The sequence below is a fragment of the Bufo bufo genome, chromosome 2 (assembly GCF_905171765.1).
Source record: "Bufo bufo chromosome 2, aBufBuf1.1, whole genome shotgun sequence".
Taxonomy (NCBI): Eukaryota; Metazoa; Chordata; class Amphibia; order Anura; family Bufonidae; genus Bufo; species Bufo bufo.
Window position 1 is genome coordinate 284,049,510 of NC_053390.1, and position 20,356 is coordinate 284,069,865.

General features: G+C 41.2%; 1 protein-coding gene across 7 annotated transcripts in view; it reads right to left on the bottom strand.

The window, feature by feature from the left end:
- Positions 1–709: 709 nt before the first annotated feature.
- Positions 710–20,356, bottom strand: part of TBX5 (T-box transcription factor 5) — a 72,903-nt gene continuing 53,256 nt past the window's right edge. For all 7 annotated transcript variants that reach the window (XM_040416642.1, XM_040416641.1, XM_040416645.1 and 4 more), the window contains 4 exons: positions 12,809–12,961; positions 10,960–11,051; positions 4,197–4,426; positions 710–2,100 (listed from right to left, as the gene is read on the bottom strand). In XM_040416642.1, coding sequence (XP_040272576.1) covers positions 1,526–2,100; positions 4,197–4,426; positions 10,960–11,051; positions 12,809–12,961 — 1,050 coding nt within the window. In that variant the 3' untranslated portion in view covers positions 710–1,525. The remainder of the gene's footprint in view (positions 2,101–4,196; positions 4,427–10,959; positions 11,052–12,808; positions 12,962–20,356) is intronic.

The window sequence follows — 20,356 nt, forward strand, 5'->3', positions numbered from 1 at the left end:
GTACTAACTCTTGTCTGTAACTTGCTCGGCTACTTAATAAAGGGCAAATCTAATTTAGTGTGTTTTTTTACAATTTAAAACAAACCTGTAGACAAACATGCTTTTTAGAATATTGCCTACTTTCTCGACAAGATATGCCATAAAATCTTAATAGGTGAGGGTCCTACCTCTGGCATCTCAACCTTAGGATTCCAGTCAATGCTTACCTCTTTCAATAACTCCCATAGACAAAAATGGAGAGCTGCACACACAAGCATAGCCACCTCTGCACTGATTGATGTCATAGAATCATATTGATGAGACCTGCACCAATCGGGCATTTATGACATGTTCTGTGCTGAGTGAAAGTTTAAAATAGTTTGTGCATAATAGAAATTTGTATAAGAAATTTTCCCAAAAAGATGAAGCAGAAAAAATATATTATCTTTTATTATATAACAATATCAAAACACAACAGTTAACAAACGGAACACAGCGTGTTTCTGGAGAGGGCACGGACCCAAAGCCCAGGCATGACAGGAGGTTAGACTGGCAACAAGATTGCTGGGAAGTAGCTCAAATTTATCACTGCAACCTTAAAAATCACTCAGTGATAAACATGCTTTAGTAGACCCATTCTTTTAAGAGTGTTTCAATAACAAAATGTATCGGTCAAGGGAGATGCTTTTGTAACGTTGTACTTGAAAACAAAAGCGGTAGAATCTGGTCAAGGGAGATGCTTTTGTAACGTTGTACTTGAAAACAAAAGCGGTAGAATCTGTGTGAAATGTATAAATGTTGTACCAAGGATGACCACAAATAAAAAAAAATGTAAAACCTGAAGCTGAATAGACTTGGGCTATTTGGATGTGTTATGGTTTTGAAAAAAATGGTTTTGTGTTGTGTTAAATATCACATCTTGTACACATACACTTTAGGCTGTGTGTACATTTATGTGTGGATTTGTAAATGTATTAGCCCTTACCCCCCCTTTAAAAAAAATTAAAATAAAATTACAACACTAGAATATCCTGCAAGGCATAGATGCATGATGGAATCATTGCCGCTCTCTAACACAACCTTGCTGTGTCCACTTTTTTGCTGACGTTTCTAAACCCATAGTTCCAGCCTCCAATATCACACAGTGTAAGACACTGCAAACACCAATTATTTATGGCAGAGGCATGCAGGTGAATTCATGAAGTGCATGAGTTTTTTTACTTTCTTTCTTACATATGTGGGCACCATCATGGTGCAGCCTGCTATGTGAAGTGCAAAGCCTTTCCATAGGCTCTTTCCAACAGACTTATTTTTTCCACCAACATATCGGCCATCCAACATTCCTTTCTGTCCTATTTGTGATTCTGGTGTCAGAAGAAATAGGGAGAAAGTGAAAGACCAAGGTGAATGTTTGTTTGTTTTGAGGTGTTCAAGGAATAACAGCTCATAGTACAAATCTTGTCCTTTCGACATATGTCCACTTTGTGCAGTCCTAGAGACACTTTGCTTAGACTTTACCCAACACATTTGTCTCATGCCTGCTTTGTTAGCTGTTCTCATTCCAGTCTGGCACCATGCCCACCCCATGGACAGAGTGGTACTGATGTGGGGATAGGGTCCGTGGAACACCATGTGGGTAGAGGAAGTCAGAGGACTGAAGTGACGAGGCCTGTTGTAATCCAGACTGTGGAGCAACTTGCCTCACAATAGCCTGGTGAGAAGGTTGATGTTGAAACATAGTGTGGGTTTCGGCAGATTGTGTACCAGCGTGGTTACCCAGTCTGGGCATGAGTGAGCTGGAGGTGAAGTGAGCAGAGAAGTGCTGATAGGGCAGTCGTTCCATGGATTGCATCCCTCCTCCCACAGTACAGCTGCCATAGGATGGTACACTCGACCAACTATTACAAGAAATGTCTTCTATGCCTGTAACTTGTTCTGTGGTAGGTGTTGAATTAGCGTACATACAGGCCTGGCGTTGGGCAGAATCTGTGCGAAAGGATGTTGAAGATGAAGAGGAGGAGGATGGCTGCGAGTACCCAGACCTGTAATATGGGTCTTCCTCACTAGGAGATGTATCCATATAGGGCTTCTTATAAGTATGTTCAGCTGACTCTTCACTCGCTGCAAAGAAAATAAAGGTTTCTTAAAGAGAGCATATATATATTTATCACGCATAATACACAAAATCTATGATGATGATTAATTGTCATAAAACATATTAGCAGATATGCTAAACATAAAACATTTTCCGTTTAATGCTTATGAGACTACATTAAGAGATGATCTTACCTGAGTCGGAATACTGCATATCATTTGCAAGATACAATATGGGATTTATAGAAGGGGAAGGCGTGGTGCTGATTTGTTCCTCACATAGAGATATTCTTAAAGGGATTTTCTGGCAGTTTAATATTGATGACCTGTCCTAAGGAAAGGCCATCAATATTTGATCGGCGGGGTTCCAACGCACTGATCAAGTGTTCTGCAGTAGCTCCAATGCCAGAAGTCAGCACCGGATCTACAGCTTTGTATTTTATGTATAGTGGACTGAGCTGGTTACTGCAGTGCTACTCCCCTTTACCCCGAACCAGCTCCATCCACTACGGAAATGGACAGAGCAGTGTAGTTTGGAAGTCAGCATTGGAACTAGTGCAGAACAGTTGATAAGTGAGGGTGCAGGTCATCAGAACCAGCCAATCACATATTAAAGTATGGAAAACCACTTGAATTGATCCAATGAAGTTTTACTCTCTGCCCTGTGGTATTCTCCATTTTTTAATAATCTATTAAACATTTTAACAATATATCACAATGAAAAATTAATTTTAAACCCTATCCCCAATCCCACCAAACAAAGGGACAAAAATCATTTAGTGATCAATGAAGTTTTACTCTATGTCACTTGGTTACCCGCTGTAGGCTCCATCTCTAATTGTCAATTTTCCCTTAGCTCAGCTCCATCAGGATGGTGACTAGCTGCTGTGATGTCTCCCATACACAGTGCACAGATTCTTTCTATAGAACCCCCTCATAAGCTGCAGCAGCATGCGTGACATTATACACCAGCACTGAGCAGTTTAGCTGTGAATCCAACACTGGGGTGGGACAAAAAACTTACTAGAGCTAGCAGCAGCCCCTGTTTATGTCTCAATGTCTGTCTCTCACTCTGCAGCTGCTTACTCCTCCCCTTCAACTCTCCATAAACTTTTTAAGGGCAGCATGTAACCTGATAAGTCAGTGAGCTGATAGTTTGTCATATCTCTCAAGATGGATTTTAGTAGCGAATTGAGAGTAAATGATCAGTGCAGGAGTCATGGGGAGAAGAGGCATTTTTTGCTAATAAGATATATTACAAAGTTTCCTACTGGTGCCCGGTGCCTGCCGCTGCATTCCTTCCTGCGAGCCACCCCCCACTGTCCAGCCCTCTTCCTCCATCTCCAGTGGTTCCGTTGCCAGAGTGTTCTGCAGGCCGCAGCCTGCCTGTCTGGTCCTAAGGCACTCAAGCCTATTCCATAGAGCACATACCTGCTCTATGAATGGCCTCTTAAAGGGCTAGCATGTGAGCATCCAATGCCTTCCCCAGTCAATGGCTGTTTGACCATGTGTGTTTAAGGTGCCCTCCCCAGTCAGTGAGCTTTAGGTTACCTAATCTCTAGTTACCAGCAAAGGTATTATTCTCTGTTTTACTACCTGTGTACTGAACTCCAGCCTGTCAACTGACCTTTGCTTGTTTCTTGTATTGCCCCATTGCCACCTGTCCTGACATCAGACTTGTTTTTGAGATTTATTGTATGCTGCTTGCCACAACCTCAGTCTAATACTGGACTGCATATATTGCCTGAACGCTCAGTGCTTCGCACCCTTGTCTCTGACAGTTGTGGGTCAGCTGCCAACGACACCAGGATGATCTGAAAGTAGTGACCTGATGGGTCCCCGGTGGAGAAGGTCAGATCACTGTATAGGTTTAAAGGGTGAAAACCAGGGGATTGCAAAGATAGTGCCCTTAGAGTTGGCCCAAAGTCAAACTGGTTGTTGGTACAGAGGGTCCACATCCAGTGCCTGTAACACTTTTATTCACTTATAATTTATAGTTAACACACATCGTAACAGGTTTAAAATTAACTTATTTTTACTACTCCTTCACTCATGTTAGAAAAATAACAGCATACATTTTTAATGTGGCTCTCTTCTTATAATCACTGATCATGTCCACTTACCTTTTCTTTTTGTACAGTGGTATATAGGTCCAGGCTCATGCGGCAAGGAAGAATATGAGTTAGAAGGAGGCATTAAGTCCTGAGAGGTGCTGCTTACACCGTTCTCACACTGAAACTGGGAACTGAGGTTTGAGGAACTAGTTATATTGCGTGATTCAGAGGGGAATGGGCTGTGGTTAGATGAAACCTTTTGTCGCACAGTGCTTCTTGGAACAACAGGATACTCCTTGCTGCAGAAAAAACATAAGCAAATGTAGAATAAAATAACATATAATTCAAGGAGAATTTGCACAGCAAGCCTTAATTTAGTCTAAATTGCAGATCAAAAGGTTTATTCCAACATTTTTTAATTGGTTCTAGAAAATGTTTTTTTGTGGTTGAAAAAGCTAAGCATATGTAAGTTACTGAAATGTATCTGTCAACCGTCAGTCACCAAACATTGCTGTATGGTGGAAAGCCTTGCTTTTATTTTTGTTCACATGTTCTCCCTGAAGGATCAATTGTCCATTCTGTTACTTGTATAATTAATACAGAACTTTGTAGAAAGCAGACTGCTCATTCGGTCTTTTAACCCTATAACACACTATGACGTACATGTGAAGCGAGGGGAGGCCACTCTATATAGAGCGGAGGCCGACAGTCACAGCAACTGGTATCTGAGATATCTACCATCTTTGTCATTTAACTACTCAGATGCCCTCAGGATTTAACTGCTCAGGGCTTAATAGGAACATTAAAATGTTACCATAGACTACAATGGTAAAAGACCACAATCTATGGCATAACAGCCCAAGGGAGCTAAAAAAGTAAAAAAAACTAAGTAATCCTATAGAATTTATCCAACTAATATTGAAACAGCCAGTCATATAAATTAAGATGGTGCTGTCATCTACAATCGAATGAAAAAGTAAATGACCCCTTTGGAACCACTGGGATTTTTACATTGATTAGTAATAAAATGTTGTATTTTATTGTAGTAGTCTTTTATTGTAGTAGTCTTTTATTGGGTAGATTGAGTAAACATCCACATTGCCGGGAGGAAAGGTAAGTTAACCTGTAGTTTCCTCTTCATCAGCAATCACTTCCACCAAACATTTATTGTAGCTGCAAATCAGATTTGCACAATGTTGAGAAGGAATTTTGGTTAATTCCCCCATGCAATGTGTTTTGGCTTGTCACTACTTCAGGGATGCCCTGCATGCACAGATCTCTGCAGGTCATGCCATTGTCACGAGGGTATCGAGAACCACGCCTGACTCCGTTATACCCGGGGTCAGGAAGTCGCAGCTGCACGCTCTATTTAAGATAGGGCTGTTTTCCTTACGGTAGCTTACTGGGTTTGCTTTGCAAACCCTTTTGGCTCACTCAGGGATCCGTAGCTCCTTCTCCTCAGCTGTTCCTTGTCCAGCACTCCCAGACCTCCTTATATTCCTCTCTCACACTTCTCTGGTTGCCAGAGATAGAGCTTCCTGCCTGGACATCTATTCTGACCTTCTGAAGCTGTGTTGCTGCGTTCTCTGGTAGTTGGTCCAGAACGCTACCCTCCGGATCCCTGTTGGACCTTTTTGGTCTATTGTGGTCGCCCACCTGGGTGTATGTGTTTGTCTGTTTTGTCTGTCCTCTCCCTGGTGTTTCCCTCTTAGTGTCAGTGGTGCGGACTAGTGATCCCACCGGCCCGTTCACTATCTAGGGCTCATATTAGGGAAAGCCAGGGTTTAGGCACGTGATCGCCGCACGGGTGAGGAACCCATCTAGGGACGTCAGGGCAGTCAGGTGCCAGCCGCAAGGTGAGTTAGGGGTCACCACCTTTCCCTCTCCCTTGGGCAGGGCTTTCCCTGTTTTCCTCCCTGTGCGTGACGTCGGTCATTACAGCCATGCCATCCATAGCATCTAGATAGGGTTAAGATCAGGACTCTTTCAAAACATAAATCTTCTTTTTCAATCACTCTTTAGTTGATTTACTTGTGTGCTTTGGGTCATTGTGTTGTTGCATCTCCCAATGTCTCTTCAGCTTGAGGTCATGGACTGCTGACTTTACATTTTCCTGTAAATTATTTGGATCCACCTTATTTATTGTCCTTTCATTGTTCCTTAATGCTCCCTCAATGACTGCAAGGTTCTTAGGCCCCTTGGCAGCAAACCCACCCTGAACCATGATGATCCCTTGACCATGCTTCACAGTTGATAAGATGATGAGATTTTGGACTTTGTGTGCAGTGATCTTCTTCCTGCAAACACAGTGTTGTGCATTTGGGCTAAAAAGTTTCATTTTTATCTCATCTGCCCATAGAACATTTTCACAGTATTGTGAAACATTCAGGTGGCCTTGGGAAAACTTTTTTTTTGGACAGCAGCAGCTTCTTTCGTGGTGTTCTTCCATGAACACCATTCTTGTTTTAGTTTTTTCGTATATTTCGTATTTTTTTTATTTTTGTCAGTATATTATTGAGTTATTGTAGGTGGTGATTCAGTCACAGTATTGTGGTGTTATATGGTCATGGTATGGTGGCATTTAGTTGTTTTATTGTGGTATTATTTAGTTACTATATGGTGATAATGTTTACATTTATTTATTATGCCTTCTTTAATGATAATTTTTAATGGAAGCACAATCATTTCATTATTTATTATTGATCTCTCTGATTAACACTGGGCAACTATTATTGACAATGACACGACAATAATTGGGCAGTATAAATAGGCTTTTATTGGAACTGTATTCAGTCTTAGTGCCTAGGGCAGTGTGAGCTGTAAATACGGCCCTCACTGTAGGGCAGATTTATTTATGATGTAGGAAAATATTGTAGAATTATGCATTTGAATTATATTTGAAACATATTTATTGAAAAGCCTTTTACCCTATGCTACATGTCAAGTGTTATTATGAAATACAGTTTGAAAATTGGCACAAAGTGCTCCAGCTCTGACCTGTCAATGTGGTGATATATAGTCATGGCCGAAAGCTTTGCAACTAATTCAAATTTTGGTTTTCACAAAGTTTGCGGATTCAGTGTTTTTCAATCTTTTTTTTTGATGTTTCAATTGTATACAGAAGTACAATTATAAGCATTTCTTAGTTTTGTTTTTTTTTCACTTTATTGGCAAATAGATCAAGTATATGCAAAGACTCAGGGGGATTTATCAAGCTGGTGTAAAGTAGAACTGACTTAGTTGCCCATAGCAACCAGATTCCACCTTTCATTTTTCACAGTTCCTTTGGAAAAAGAAAGGTGGACTATGATTGGTTGCTTATACTTGATCTATTTGCCAATAAAGTGGAAAAAAAAAAAACTAAGAAATGCTTATAAATGTACTTCAGTATACCATTGAAACATCCAACAAAAATCTCCCCCTCAATATTTTACAGTGTTGACCCTTCTTTTTCAAGACTTCAGCAATTCGCCCTGCCATTCTAGATAGCAGCTTCTGGGCCAAATTCTGACTGATGGCAACCCATTCTTGCCTAATCAGTGCTTGGCATTTATCACAATTTCTGTATTTTTTTTGTGATTTGGGTAATTTTCCAGCCAGGGACCCAACATTGCAATGTTTTGTTCACTGAGCTACTTGGTTATCATTTTTGCCATGTGACATGGTGCTCCATCATGCTGAAAAAAAGCATTGTTCATCACAAAATTGCTCCTGGATCAGAGGTACTGCTCTTGGAGGATGTTTTGATACCATTCTATATTCATGGCAGTGTTCTTAGGCAAACTTGTGGGTGAGCCCACTCCCTTGGATGAGAAGCAACTCCACACATGGTTTCAGGATGCTTTAGTGTTGGCCTGACACAGGACTCATGGTAGCACTCACCTTTTCTTCTCCAATCATTTTCCAGATTTCTCCAACCAGTCTGAAGGGGGCTTCATCAGAGAAAATAACTTTACACCAGTCCCCGGCAGTCCAATCCCTGTACTTCCTGAATGTCAGCCTGTCCTTGATGTTTTTTTTTGGAGAGAAGTGGCTTCTTTGTTTCCCATGTTGACACCAGGCCATCCTCCAAAAGCCCTAACCTCCCTGCAGTCACACCTGCCTGCTGCCATTCCTGAGCAAGCTCTACACTGGTGATCAACCGATCCCATAGCATATCACTGTAGGACATAGTCCTGGCACTTGCTAGACTTTCTTGAAAGCCATGAAGCATTCTTCACAGCAATTAAACATCTCTCCTTGTAGTTTTTGATGATCCAATAAATGGTTGATTTAGGTGAAATCTTACAAGCAGCAGTGCCCCCCTTTTAAAGCAACCACTCTGTTCCTCTAATTCAATCAGCATGACAAACTGATATCAGTTGGCTTGTCTTTGTTACCACTTTCTCCTGAGCGAACGAAAATATCACTGAATGATCAATGGTGCTAGCAGGTCTTTTTTGTCAGGGCTGAAATGCAGTGGAAATTTTTTTTTGTGATTAAATAAATCTTCATGACAAGGAACCATTCCAGTTAATTGCAATTCTTCTGATCACTGTTTATAACATCTAGAGTTAATGAAAATTGCCACTATAAAAACTGAAGCAGCAAACTTCGTTACAACCAAAATTTGTGTTGGTCTCAAAACTTTAGGACATGACTGTAAATTCACTATACTCAAAGGACTTGTTCCATAAGGACCTATATTTATGAGCCATCCACTGGAAAGGAATAGCTGGATATTACTTCCCCTACTGATAACAGCAGATCACTTGGAGCTACAGATGCTAATCACTGGTCCAGCTTCCATTTAGAAAAGTGTTTTCTTTTAAGGCAACCTTTCACGAACCAGCGGGTGCGAACCCACTGTGCCACGTGTCCTACCTCCTCTGAGTGTGTTGTCTACGTGAACCCCTGGATCTTCACAGTACCCCTGATGGTGGGGATAGACTTTCCCGAGGGGAACACCGGGTCGCTACCTCTTGAGGAGGATAGGCACACGAGGCAGCTGGTTCAGGCGGACCAGGAGGTACCTGAGAAAGGTACCAGAGGTGCAGGACCAAAGGATGAGGCAGAGGCGTAGTCAGACAGGCAAAAGGTCAGGGCAGGCGGCACAGGTACAGGTCAGGCAATCCGGATCAGCAACAGGAGAGTCAAGGCAAGCAGGTAGGGATATAACAGGTAGCAGAGTCGAGGAATACAGATACGAGTCAGGAACACAAGAACACAAGCTGAAAACAGGAACCTTAGCAGGACACAAGGACCTTGACACTGAGGCATCTGGGAAGGGGGCTGAGCCACTTATATATGTGCAGGAGGGCTAGGATAGGTCAGCAAGGTCACATGACCAAATCCATAAAGCTCAGGAAGTGACACGCGCCGGCCCTTAAGGAAGTGCTGCAGGAACAAGCAGCAAGCATGCTGTGGCCATCACCGCTGAACACGGCACCCAGGACTGCGGCGATAAGCAGGGAAACAGTGGCACACAACAGCCGCTGTTACACAACCCCTATAACCATTTGCGGACCAATAACTCATTTAACATGTAAATGCCGACAGGAGAATTTTATCTTTTGGAATTACATAAAACATTGAATTCAAATTTCACACTTTATTGTTTTTTTTTCTTATGGCACAAATGCTGCTTTAATGTGGTACCAGAAAATAACCAGTATCTTTTATTTTACATGGTTCCTTCCAAATTTTATGTTTTTGTACTTTTATATTTTTAGTTTATGCACAGAAATGTATACCCATTTAGAGTATACTAAATATATATACTTTTTGTTCAAATGCCAGAAAACACTAATTTTATTTGCTCTTAACTCTTATTTTGGACATTTATATGGAGCTAAAGTTTTAAACCTGCATACAGAAATTTTTAATGTGTAAGTAAGAGCAGATAGGGGTGGGGCTTGGTAGACAAAAATCACTGACAAAATAATTTGGATGTGGAATAACATAATCGTGATATGTATACATTATTACATGTGTGCATCACACCATTGTAAAATCCATCCATTTAATGCAGAATGTTCCTGGCCATATAGGTTTGTTGATGAAGTGGTTTAGGTTTTTTTATTTTTAGTTTAAGGTTCTTTTTAACTCATGCATTTTCTTTAACTTTTCATGCAAGGTATATTAGGTAAAATTGGGATTTTTTAAATCAATTATTTTTGTTTTTCATATTGTGCGGTACATAAAGTAAACAAGCGGACACTGGGATCTGAATTAATATAGAAGTCTGAATTTATTTAGGCATCTAGTCTGGGTTCTACATGTTTTGTGTTGCTACACAGGGTGAGGATGAGCTGTAGAAGTGAGGTGTCAAAAAATTTCTGGACTGCAAACTTTGCAGTCAGGGAGAAGGAAACACATTAACATGGTGGTCTGGGTTGGATGGAGATAAAAGGAAGGCCAAAGAACTCAATTGGAGAATATATCACCTGTGAGTCACTTGGTTTGACACTTATGTATTTTGTCTGTGACACTATGTAATCAATACTACATTCTCTTATACAGTGTATATGGTGATAATATTTTATAGACCTTCTGGTAGAGACATGGTATTTAGCTTGTTTATGGCAGTAGTTTTATATCATGGTAGCATACATGTCTAGCAAACCAAAACAGCAATACACTTCTATACCTGCCTGTGAGGATGGTGTTTCTATGTTCCAATTGTATTTTTCTTCTTGTGTTGATGGTGTGGTTTTCATGGGAGTGAAAAGGTGCATGACCAAACAAAGAAAAATATGCTGCTTTTTACTCCTCAAAACCTAGATTTAGATCCTGAATCCACCCCTGGCTTTTTGTCATTCTTTAAACTACAGAAGACATAATGAAGGCATACCTTTGCATCCTGGACATACGATGCAGCTCCATATCATCACTTCCTCGAAATCCCTTGGCAAATGGGTTGTTTTCAATCTTTAACTGGGTTATCTGTTGTAAGATATAACTGTAATCAGAATGTTGCATTGTGGAAGTTTAGGCAGTATAGTATTTAAATGGAAGCTGTTGTCTTGGGAATTCTGTGCAGCCTATTGTCAGCATGTTACAGAGAGATGAGCAGGTTGATATACAGTTTCATAAGAAAAGGTTCAGTCGTACTTGCATTTTATTCATTTATATCCCTGCTCTCTCTATCCTTAGGAGTCCAATGATTGCTCCTACTTTGTGATTGAAAGAGCAGGAATTTAAATGAATAGATTGCAAGTTTTACTGAATCTTTTCCACAAAAGTATATTTTCTTCTTCCCAGCTCCTCCTGCTCTATAAGATGCCTGTAGATCAGACATCATGCTTAATATGATAGGTTCAAGTTAAAGGAGCTTTCCCACCATAGATATTTATGGCATATCCACAGAATACATCATACATTGGGGACCTACTTATGTCTCATCCAGGCATAGCCACCTCCATGCAATCTCTGCCTGGATGCATTGTCCTCCTCATCTAGTGGAATAGAGCTCATGGGACCCCCTGCTCTCCTGATAGATGGGGTCCTAGATGTGGTGATCTTCATGTGGTGATTACTGATAGTGTTACTCTTATTAAAGTATGAAAGTAATGCAGAAATCAGGAACTTAAGACTTGGAAGTCAGAAACCCTGCTTTAGCGTAAAAATGCTAGAACAGAGTATTATATTCACAGACTAAGGACTCTAAATAGATGAAAAGTCTATTAATTAGAAAAAAGCAAGTGAGAACACATATATATTGGGCACCTCATTCTGTTTATTGGATTGCACATACTCTGCCTGCCCTGACCATTCTTTTGCCTGATCCCTCGGTGCTCCGCACTGGTGTCTCTTGACGCCCAATGGGTCGGTAGTCACTTGAACAGAGACTACTCAACGAGGCATCAGCCTTGTGGTTCCCAGGCAGTGGAGTCTAGATCCTTTTACAGGGGTTAAGGGGTGAAGACCAGGGGGCTACTTAGGTAATGCCCTTAGCAGCCAGATCTAGTCAAATGATAGAGCGGCTCCACGTCCACTTTGATAGCCTCTGTTATTGTTTTATCAATATTTTAATTGTTTCTTATCGATATATTATGGCTTAAAAAAATCTTATGAAATTTCACAAAAACGCAATTGATAACATGTGTGAATCAAATTGCAGCTTGCTGGAGAATACTGATACATACAACACATTTCCAAGCTAAAAATCTGCGGCATTCTTTTGGCCAGTTGTCAGGCCATGCAGTTTACAGTGAGATATTTTATAATTCTCCCTCCTTCCTTAATTTCAAATGCGAAGATGAAATTCTTTCCAAGGGTCTGTATATATTTTTATTTCTTTCTTCTTTTTAACATTTCTCCACATGGGCAAAATAGTTCACTTTATATACAGATGTTACAGAAGAAAAAAGCATTGGCTGGCTGTGCTTCTTTCCAGAAACCCGTAAAATGTGTCTATAAGCCTGAGAGAGGCTTGGCAGCTCAGAAAAGGACCATTGGTTGAGCTTTTTTTCATTAACCCTTTCACTGCTTACCCAGACACTAATCTTTACTGTTTTAATTGTAAGTTGAAATTGAAGATTTTAAGTTCCATGGTTTCAGAGTACTCTCTTTCTCCCAACAGAGGGAAGCATTAGCAGCAGTAGTGCTATTTCATTTGTTTCCAATTTAATTTGCCACCGAAGTGTCAGGTTAATATTACTTGTGGTGAGAGAAACAAGCTAGAGGCAAGACGTTTTTACCTTGTGGTTTTGGTAAGATGTTACAGCTATAAATGCAGTCTCTGAGAAAACATGGGTACAGAAAGCGGTGTTCTTGGACCCAAATCCATTGTTTTCGTCTGCTTTAACTATGTGAAGCCGTGGCTGGTATTTGTGCATAGAATTCAGAATGATCTAAAAGAGAAAACACAAGCATTAACACGTCGATCAACGGATATTAATAATGCAGAATGTCTTATGCCTTGATACCATAAGCTATGTTAGCAATAGACGTTTTTATCTTTATGTTCTAAAAACGCAAGGAAAGGAATAGGGGGAGAACAAACCCAACACTGATGATCCAGAAGAGTAGAGAAGAAAGGAGAAGCTTATGGAAACACAGATGTGTGGTTCCATGCTTATATTCACATGTGAGTGAAGTGCAATATTATAAAATGGAATATTGGATGAACTGCAAGAGTGCACTTGTTTTGTCGGGGTAATAATATAAATGTACAGGTGATTGAACTGTTGTCTGTGTGTATGTTTACTTAGGTGAAAGCTAAAGGGGTTATCCAGCCCCCCCCCCCCCCCCCCCCAATGCCCAGGTCATTATAGGGGTTGGCTAACCCCTTAAAAGTGGATGTACAGGGGGCAACAGTTGGGCCTACTATCAGGAAGGAACATTAGTATGAACGCTCGTTCCTGATAATCTGCCTGTGTAAAGGTGCCGCACATCACCTGATGAGCAAGCAAAATGCTCATTCATTGGGTAAAATCCTTGTATATGCAGACACCTCATTCATCTTTTCTGGGCAGCAGATCATGTGCCAAAACAGCATTCTTCTGCCCAGAAATGATGAATAAATATGAGGACAAGCATTTGTAAATGCAGCTCATCACCTACACTCATAACAAGGCAATTATTGGGAGGAAAGGGTTTCTTCCCTATAATTGCCTGCGCAGTCGGCACATGGAAATGCATCTTTACAGCTTCCTATGAATGATCCATTAAACAGTGCAGACCTATGTAACTCTATGGTTACATACTACAAACAAACCTTTGTAAGAAACCTCCAGGTTTAACTAATGAACTGGGGCAGATTTACTAATCCTTTCGAATACTTAGACGGTTTAAACTTAGGAATGCCTTTAAACTCTTAAAGGGGCTATCTGCTGTTAGAAGAGGCCGTCGCTCTTTTAGTGCAGCGGCCTCTTCCTAGGCCATGTGACGTCACTGTACATCTGTTACATGGTCTAGGCGCAGCACAGCCCCAGTGAAGAGAATGGGGTTGAGCTGCAATACCAAGCACAGCCGCTATACAATATATGGCACTGTGCTTGGGAGGGATGCCAGGAGCCCAGCTGCTCCCTGAAACAGCTAATCGCCGAGGGGCTGGAGCTTGGACCCCCGCCAATGCGCTGATAATGACGTATCCTGAGGATAGGTCATCATTAAACATTACTGGATAACCCCTATAAGCTGTGACAGATTTATCACAGTCGCTGATGCAGGATGATAAATCGTGCACCCATTTGTTGGCTTAGTTTTACTCCAAAAATGCACCAAAATGCTTTCAATGTAAATGGACTTACTACTGACAAATGATGAAAGAGCTCCATACTGTAGTAAGAAGCAAAATCTGGGACAGAGCCACCTAAAGCAACAAAAGAAACTAAAGCACCCTCGTGAAAATGAATAAGAAGCATTTGGGATTAGAAACAGCGAAAGTATAAAAACGAAGCAATAGTTCCGTTTCCACACTATTACGCTAAATTCACATGCTCAGGTCATATTAGTTTTTTACATGATTTTGCAAAGGAAAAAGAAAAAACTAAAATGCAATTAAGGCTGGCAACACATGTCTGTATTCTGCACACGCATCCTGGACAGACTTAATGACCCAAACTCATTGCATCATAGACTCCTATAATGCAGTTATCTTGGGTCATTAAATCTATGGTTGTCCAACTTGTCCAGAATATGGACTCCGGAATTTCAGAAGTGTGAATGCGGCCTTATTCGTTTGTCGTACCTGCATTATTGGTCTTGGTCTGGCAGGACGGCATTAATTTAGAGTAATATGGGATCCTAATTGAGCTTCACTGATATCCATGGTGACAGTGTTCGCTTTGAAGCTCCTTCCTAGACATGAGCAAGTCAGATTGGGGTGTGTGGCTGATGTCCACGCCTACTTCCCCGATTGGCTGAACTGCAGACACACACCACAGAGGGCGGGGAAGGCTTCCCTTTAAAAAGCCGAGCTGTGGATGGCGCGCTCACGGCCTCCACAGTGCGATTACTGGCCGACCGCACACCATCAGTCCACCAATTCCTTACCTAAGCTCCTAATGACGAGCAGGGTTATACCCACTGCAGAAACGCGTTGAGTGTGTGGGGTTACAGTCAGAACCACACTGGGCCACTCGGTAATCATCATCAGTGCAGGGCTAAAGCATTGCAGAGAGGTTCCTCCTGCAATGCTAAAGATGGCAACTGGGACACACACTGACCGGCGCTGACCTCCAGCAGAGGGTCATTCTGTGCACCAGTATTCCAAAGCATTGGCTTCAGGGGTACAAGTAGTCCTTAGTGCTCCCTGGACCCACTACCTGGCTAATCTGTGAGGGTAGTGGAATTACACCAACAAGGAGGAACCTTAACATCTCAATAACAGTACCACCTGGTGCACCACAGGTGTGTATCTTGAATGCTTGAAGCACACCAGCAGCACAATATCACTGGGTAACATAAGCTTCTTTACCAGTGTGGCTGCAATATATCCTTTATGCCTGATTCAGTTCTATTTGGGCCGCTGCCCGATTTTTTTATATTTATCAATAAAGTTATTGTTATTTTATGTTATTTAACTTTCTATTTAGGCGTGAACCGAGCAATTTCCGAGAACGTATACTGTTACTGTCCTGGCTTAGTAAATCCGTACTTTACATGGCAGCATATATTATTGCTCTACAAACAGTGATGTCTAATCATTACTTTGGGTTAGTTGTGACTGACCACTGGATTTGGATACTTTTAATACAGACTTTTAAGGTGTTCTCTGACGTCATTCAATCTTCTGTTAAAGGTTAATTAATGTCACCCACAGCTCCGATTCAGAACTCTAAAGATTTCCACTCCTGAATAGGAAAATCTATAAAATTTACAGAATCTGGAAGCGTAACCATTTCGAGGGCTAGGTGCCAGGTTGAAGGAGCAGGCTTTTGCCCTCTCTTCCAAGGCAATTATGTTGATATAACATAAAAAACACAGATTTTAAAAAGAATATTAACTCTTCAATAACATATCTCCAGGGATTTCTACAGTTACATGTTGGGGAATGGAATAGAGATGGAATAGACATTGTTGTTGAGTATTCAACACGTATACATGGATAATAAAGAGTGAGTATAGTCACATATTTCACTGTGTCAAATAATGTGTGCATTTCACCAAGATATGAAAACATAAGTGGAGAATTACCATCCCCATATGCCTTGCCTTAGGCATTAAAAAGTCGCAAAACCCGGTTTAAATTCCATTGTGCCAAGATTTAGTCACAACTGCCATCTTTAACGCCCTAACACCCTAACCCTCACTGGTTTCCAAAAAAGGGGTCTGACAAGGGCAGAGCCCTTGGCAGTAACACACTTATCATTATTTATGCAGAAACTGGAGTAAATGATGTCTGAAATCTAAGCCAGCTAAAATTTTAGTCTGCCACACGGACTGCTGGAGGAGACATTTAATTTATGACGAGGCTTGTGCTTAATCATGAATTAAATGCATCCTCTGGCGGCGCAGAGCAGCAGGGCCATAATTTCCATACCTTGCACTGATGAGGACTAACAAACCTGAAACAGCTGTATGTAAGTTGGCATAAATGGTTCTATAATCATAGTTTGCATCTGTGTTCTGGATTAGTTAGCCAAGACGGAGTGGTTTAAACATGTCTTCACCGACTATCCTAAATTTAAGGTTTAACCCCATGTTTTGGGTTGTGTGATGTAATTGGTGCAATGCAAGTATATTTTTTTATGCAAATGGTACCTTGTTTATGTATTAAAAATGTGAAAATGGCTATTGTAAAAGTGCACAATCAATTCCTGTAGACCTAGTAGAGAGATGTGAGTGGTGTTATATATTCCCTGATGTCTAGAGAGTTGGTAATACTAGTAGGTTGGAGATCAACAAAATAAAAATCACATTCTAAGTTGATACTAGTCTACTGACTTCATAAAAATAAGATGGCTTCCATCTTTACTTGTATAGATGTAAAGGAAATGTAGTCTTTGTCATTTAAAATGGATGACCACATGTACTTCATCACTACAACATGTGGCGTCAGCAGAAGCCAAGTCGCGCCAGCCATTGCAACAAGGGAGACATCCTAGCTTACGAGGCCCCTCTCATCCTGTTGGCTTAGCCAAATTCCTTTGACATGTAGGTAACTTGCAGGCCTCAGCGGTGAATGATCTAATGGCTTTTAATTTCATTACAGTGACTCTAATTGAGAGGCTACCGCTGCACTATAGCTCTCGGGGGGGCAAGCTACCCTATTCCCTCAGTCTCTTCTCACAGTAGGGGCATGGCAGTTACCCCCTTGTGTCTGCCCAACCCCCATTCTCCCCCTGACTTCCCACCACTTTGCTGCAATAACGACATGCTTCGTTACACGCTGACTCTTTGTAGCCTTTAGAGATGATGCATCTGTCTGTGTATCTACCATCCAGATAATTCCCTGTGAGTTACTAACAGCATCTAGGTTTGCATGGTCAGGTAGAACGTTAGCACTCATAAAATCCATTCATAAGAAAAGCAGTAGATAGAAATCACATTTCTGTAATAAAAGTTCAACAAGTAACAAAAACCAGCAAAATCCCCTTTTACTAATAGTGTAGGAAAATTAACTTCACTCCTTGGACTCCCTGATGAATATTTTTTAGCTGTGTTTTTTACATGGGTTGAGAATCAGGGCAATTATAGGTGCTGTAAGAACGCGCATTCCCGATAATTGCCCCATCTAAAAGAGCCTCTGATCACCTGATGAATAAGCAAATGCTCGCTGATCGGGTGATCACATCTTTCATGTGGCACATTGCCCTGTGTAAACATGGATGTCCTGCCAGCAAGCAATAGCTCTGTACTGGAACGAGCAATTGAGGCACTAATCATTTGTCCCCATACAGAGGAAGTGATTGCTGCATTCAGCTCCTCTCACAATCATGGTGGTCTGCATATACATGGGAAGATTTATGAAACCATCTAAAAGAAAAACTGTCTTCATTGTACATAGCAGTCAATCTCAGTACAGCTATGATTAAAGGGGTATTCCTATTAATATCAGATAGTTGTAGGTCCTATCTCCTGCATGTGCGGTGTGCTCTCCTTCACTTTGGAGGTCTCCATTCTGGACATCCCAGAGGTGGGACCTGCAACTATCCTAGGGGGCCAACCCCTTTAAGTGTATTCACTTCAAGTCCTGTGTGTCAAGTAGAGGAGATTGTTAGCAGGGACCCAGGTACACACTGGGGTTTTTTGCTATGTGGTATCATCATGCAGTGTCTTAATTCGGTGTCTTCATGGTCTCTACAATATCAAGGCCCGGATCAAGATTGGTTGAAGTTCCCTGTTTTCTCTGATAAAAGTGTCATATAATGTGTAGCAATCTAAGCAGGATGTTTAATACGTTAGGGGTGGTACAACATGTTGCATTTGAAGGTACTTATTCCTTTGTTTAATAGCTCATGCACACGACCGTATGTATTTGGCAGTCCGCAAAACACAGATCCACAAAATATCCAGATGACGTCCGTGTGTATTCCTTACTTTGCAGAACAGAACAGCTGGCCCTAATAGAACAGTACTATCCTTGTCCATAATGCGGACAATAATAGGACATGTTCTATTTTTTTGTAGAACGGACATATGGACATACGGAAATGGAATGCACTTCCGTTTTTTTAGCGGACCCATTGACATGAATAGTTCCGCATACGGTCAGCAAAAAAAAACAGAACGGACACAGGAAAAGAATATGTTCATGTGCATGAGCCCTAAGCTTGAGATAAATGGCAGAAATTCCCATTTTTTTGGCAATAGTATTAATAGAGCATAAGCACCTCCTCTGCTACCTATGTAATCTTTTCTATTTCTGGAACTATACTCACAAACATTTCAAACTGCTGGGAGTGTCTGTGGGGAAAAAAACTATGAGGTGAAAGCCCCTGAGTGGTAGAAGCCTTTTGCCTTCCCTATAAACCAGCACTGACAACAATTATTTTATGTGCATTACAGCAGTCCAAATGTCCCCTGCTGTCAGAAAAAAACAGGATTAAAGGGGTTGTGCCACCATCATATTGCTATGTAATTCTGCTGAAACCAATAAATCAGTTGTGCCAAATTATATTATTTTAATACAATCCAAAATGAAAAGCTAGTTACTTTGGTGATATATGGTCTGTAACAAAAATGCTTCATTTGTGAAATATTCTTTTTACCTTGTCATAATGGTGCCCCTTGGTGTTTAATCTGTATAAAAATGTGCATGTCCACCTACTAAGCTGGTCGTACATGCTCAGTTCCATCCTTCAACTGCCACCAGCTGCATCTACTGTTAGAAGCTGTGACAGGATATGGAAACAAGTTCCGATTTTTTATGCAGTTCTTGAAAATAATATTTAAAATGAGAAGTGGTATTTTCCTTAATACTTCCTCTCTTTTGTGATCCACTCATGATTTTGCCTTCAAAAGCTGCATAAAAAACCTGCACCCTTACAGGGAAAAAGCTGCAGCAAAAAGGAAGTGCCCCTGAGCTGTGATAGGGGTAAACTGCAGTAGAGAGGACACACCCCCTGAGCTGTGATAGGGGTAAACTGCAGTAGAGAGGATACACCCCCTGAGCTGTGATAGGGGTAAACTGCAGTAGAGAGGATACACCCCCTGAGCTGTGATAGGGGTAAACTGCAGTAGAGAGGATACACCCCCTGAGCTGTGATAGGGGTAAACTGCAGTAGAGAGGATACACCCCCTGAGCTGTGATAGGGGTAAACTGCAGTAGAGAGGATACACCCCCTGAGCTGTGATAGGGGTAAACTGCAGTAGAGAGGATACACCCCCTGAGCTGTGATAGGGGTAAACTGCAGTAGAAAGGATACACCCCCTGAGCTGTGATAAGGAAAGAGCTGCAGCAGAAAGGACACACCTTCTGAGAAGGCAAGTAGAAATACTATAAATCTTGCAGAGTAATTGGATCAATAAATGAGGTGAGCTCTGGATCCATGAGGTGCAGGCCTGGTTCTAGCTTTGTTAGAAAGAGATTGTCATTCACTGTAAGAGGTTTGGCATTTTTTACATTAATCATGGCATATTCCTCTATTAAAATCAATGCCCTGTTTCAAAGATGTCTTCGATGCAAAGGATAGCATCCTCTGGCGTTACTAGCACTGCCTGCTTAGTACGTCCATCTATGAGGTTCCTTCCAGTGGTCGAGCATGTGTGGTCAATCCTCCACTCTGTTCACTCAATGCAAGGGCACTCATCCTACATATACGCCATAGGTAAACTTAGATTATCACCTAAAGAGATGT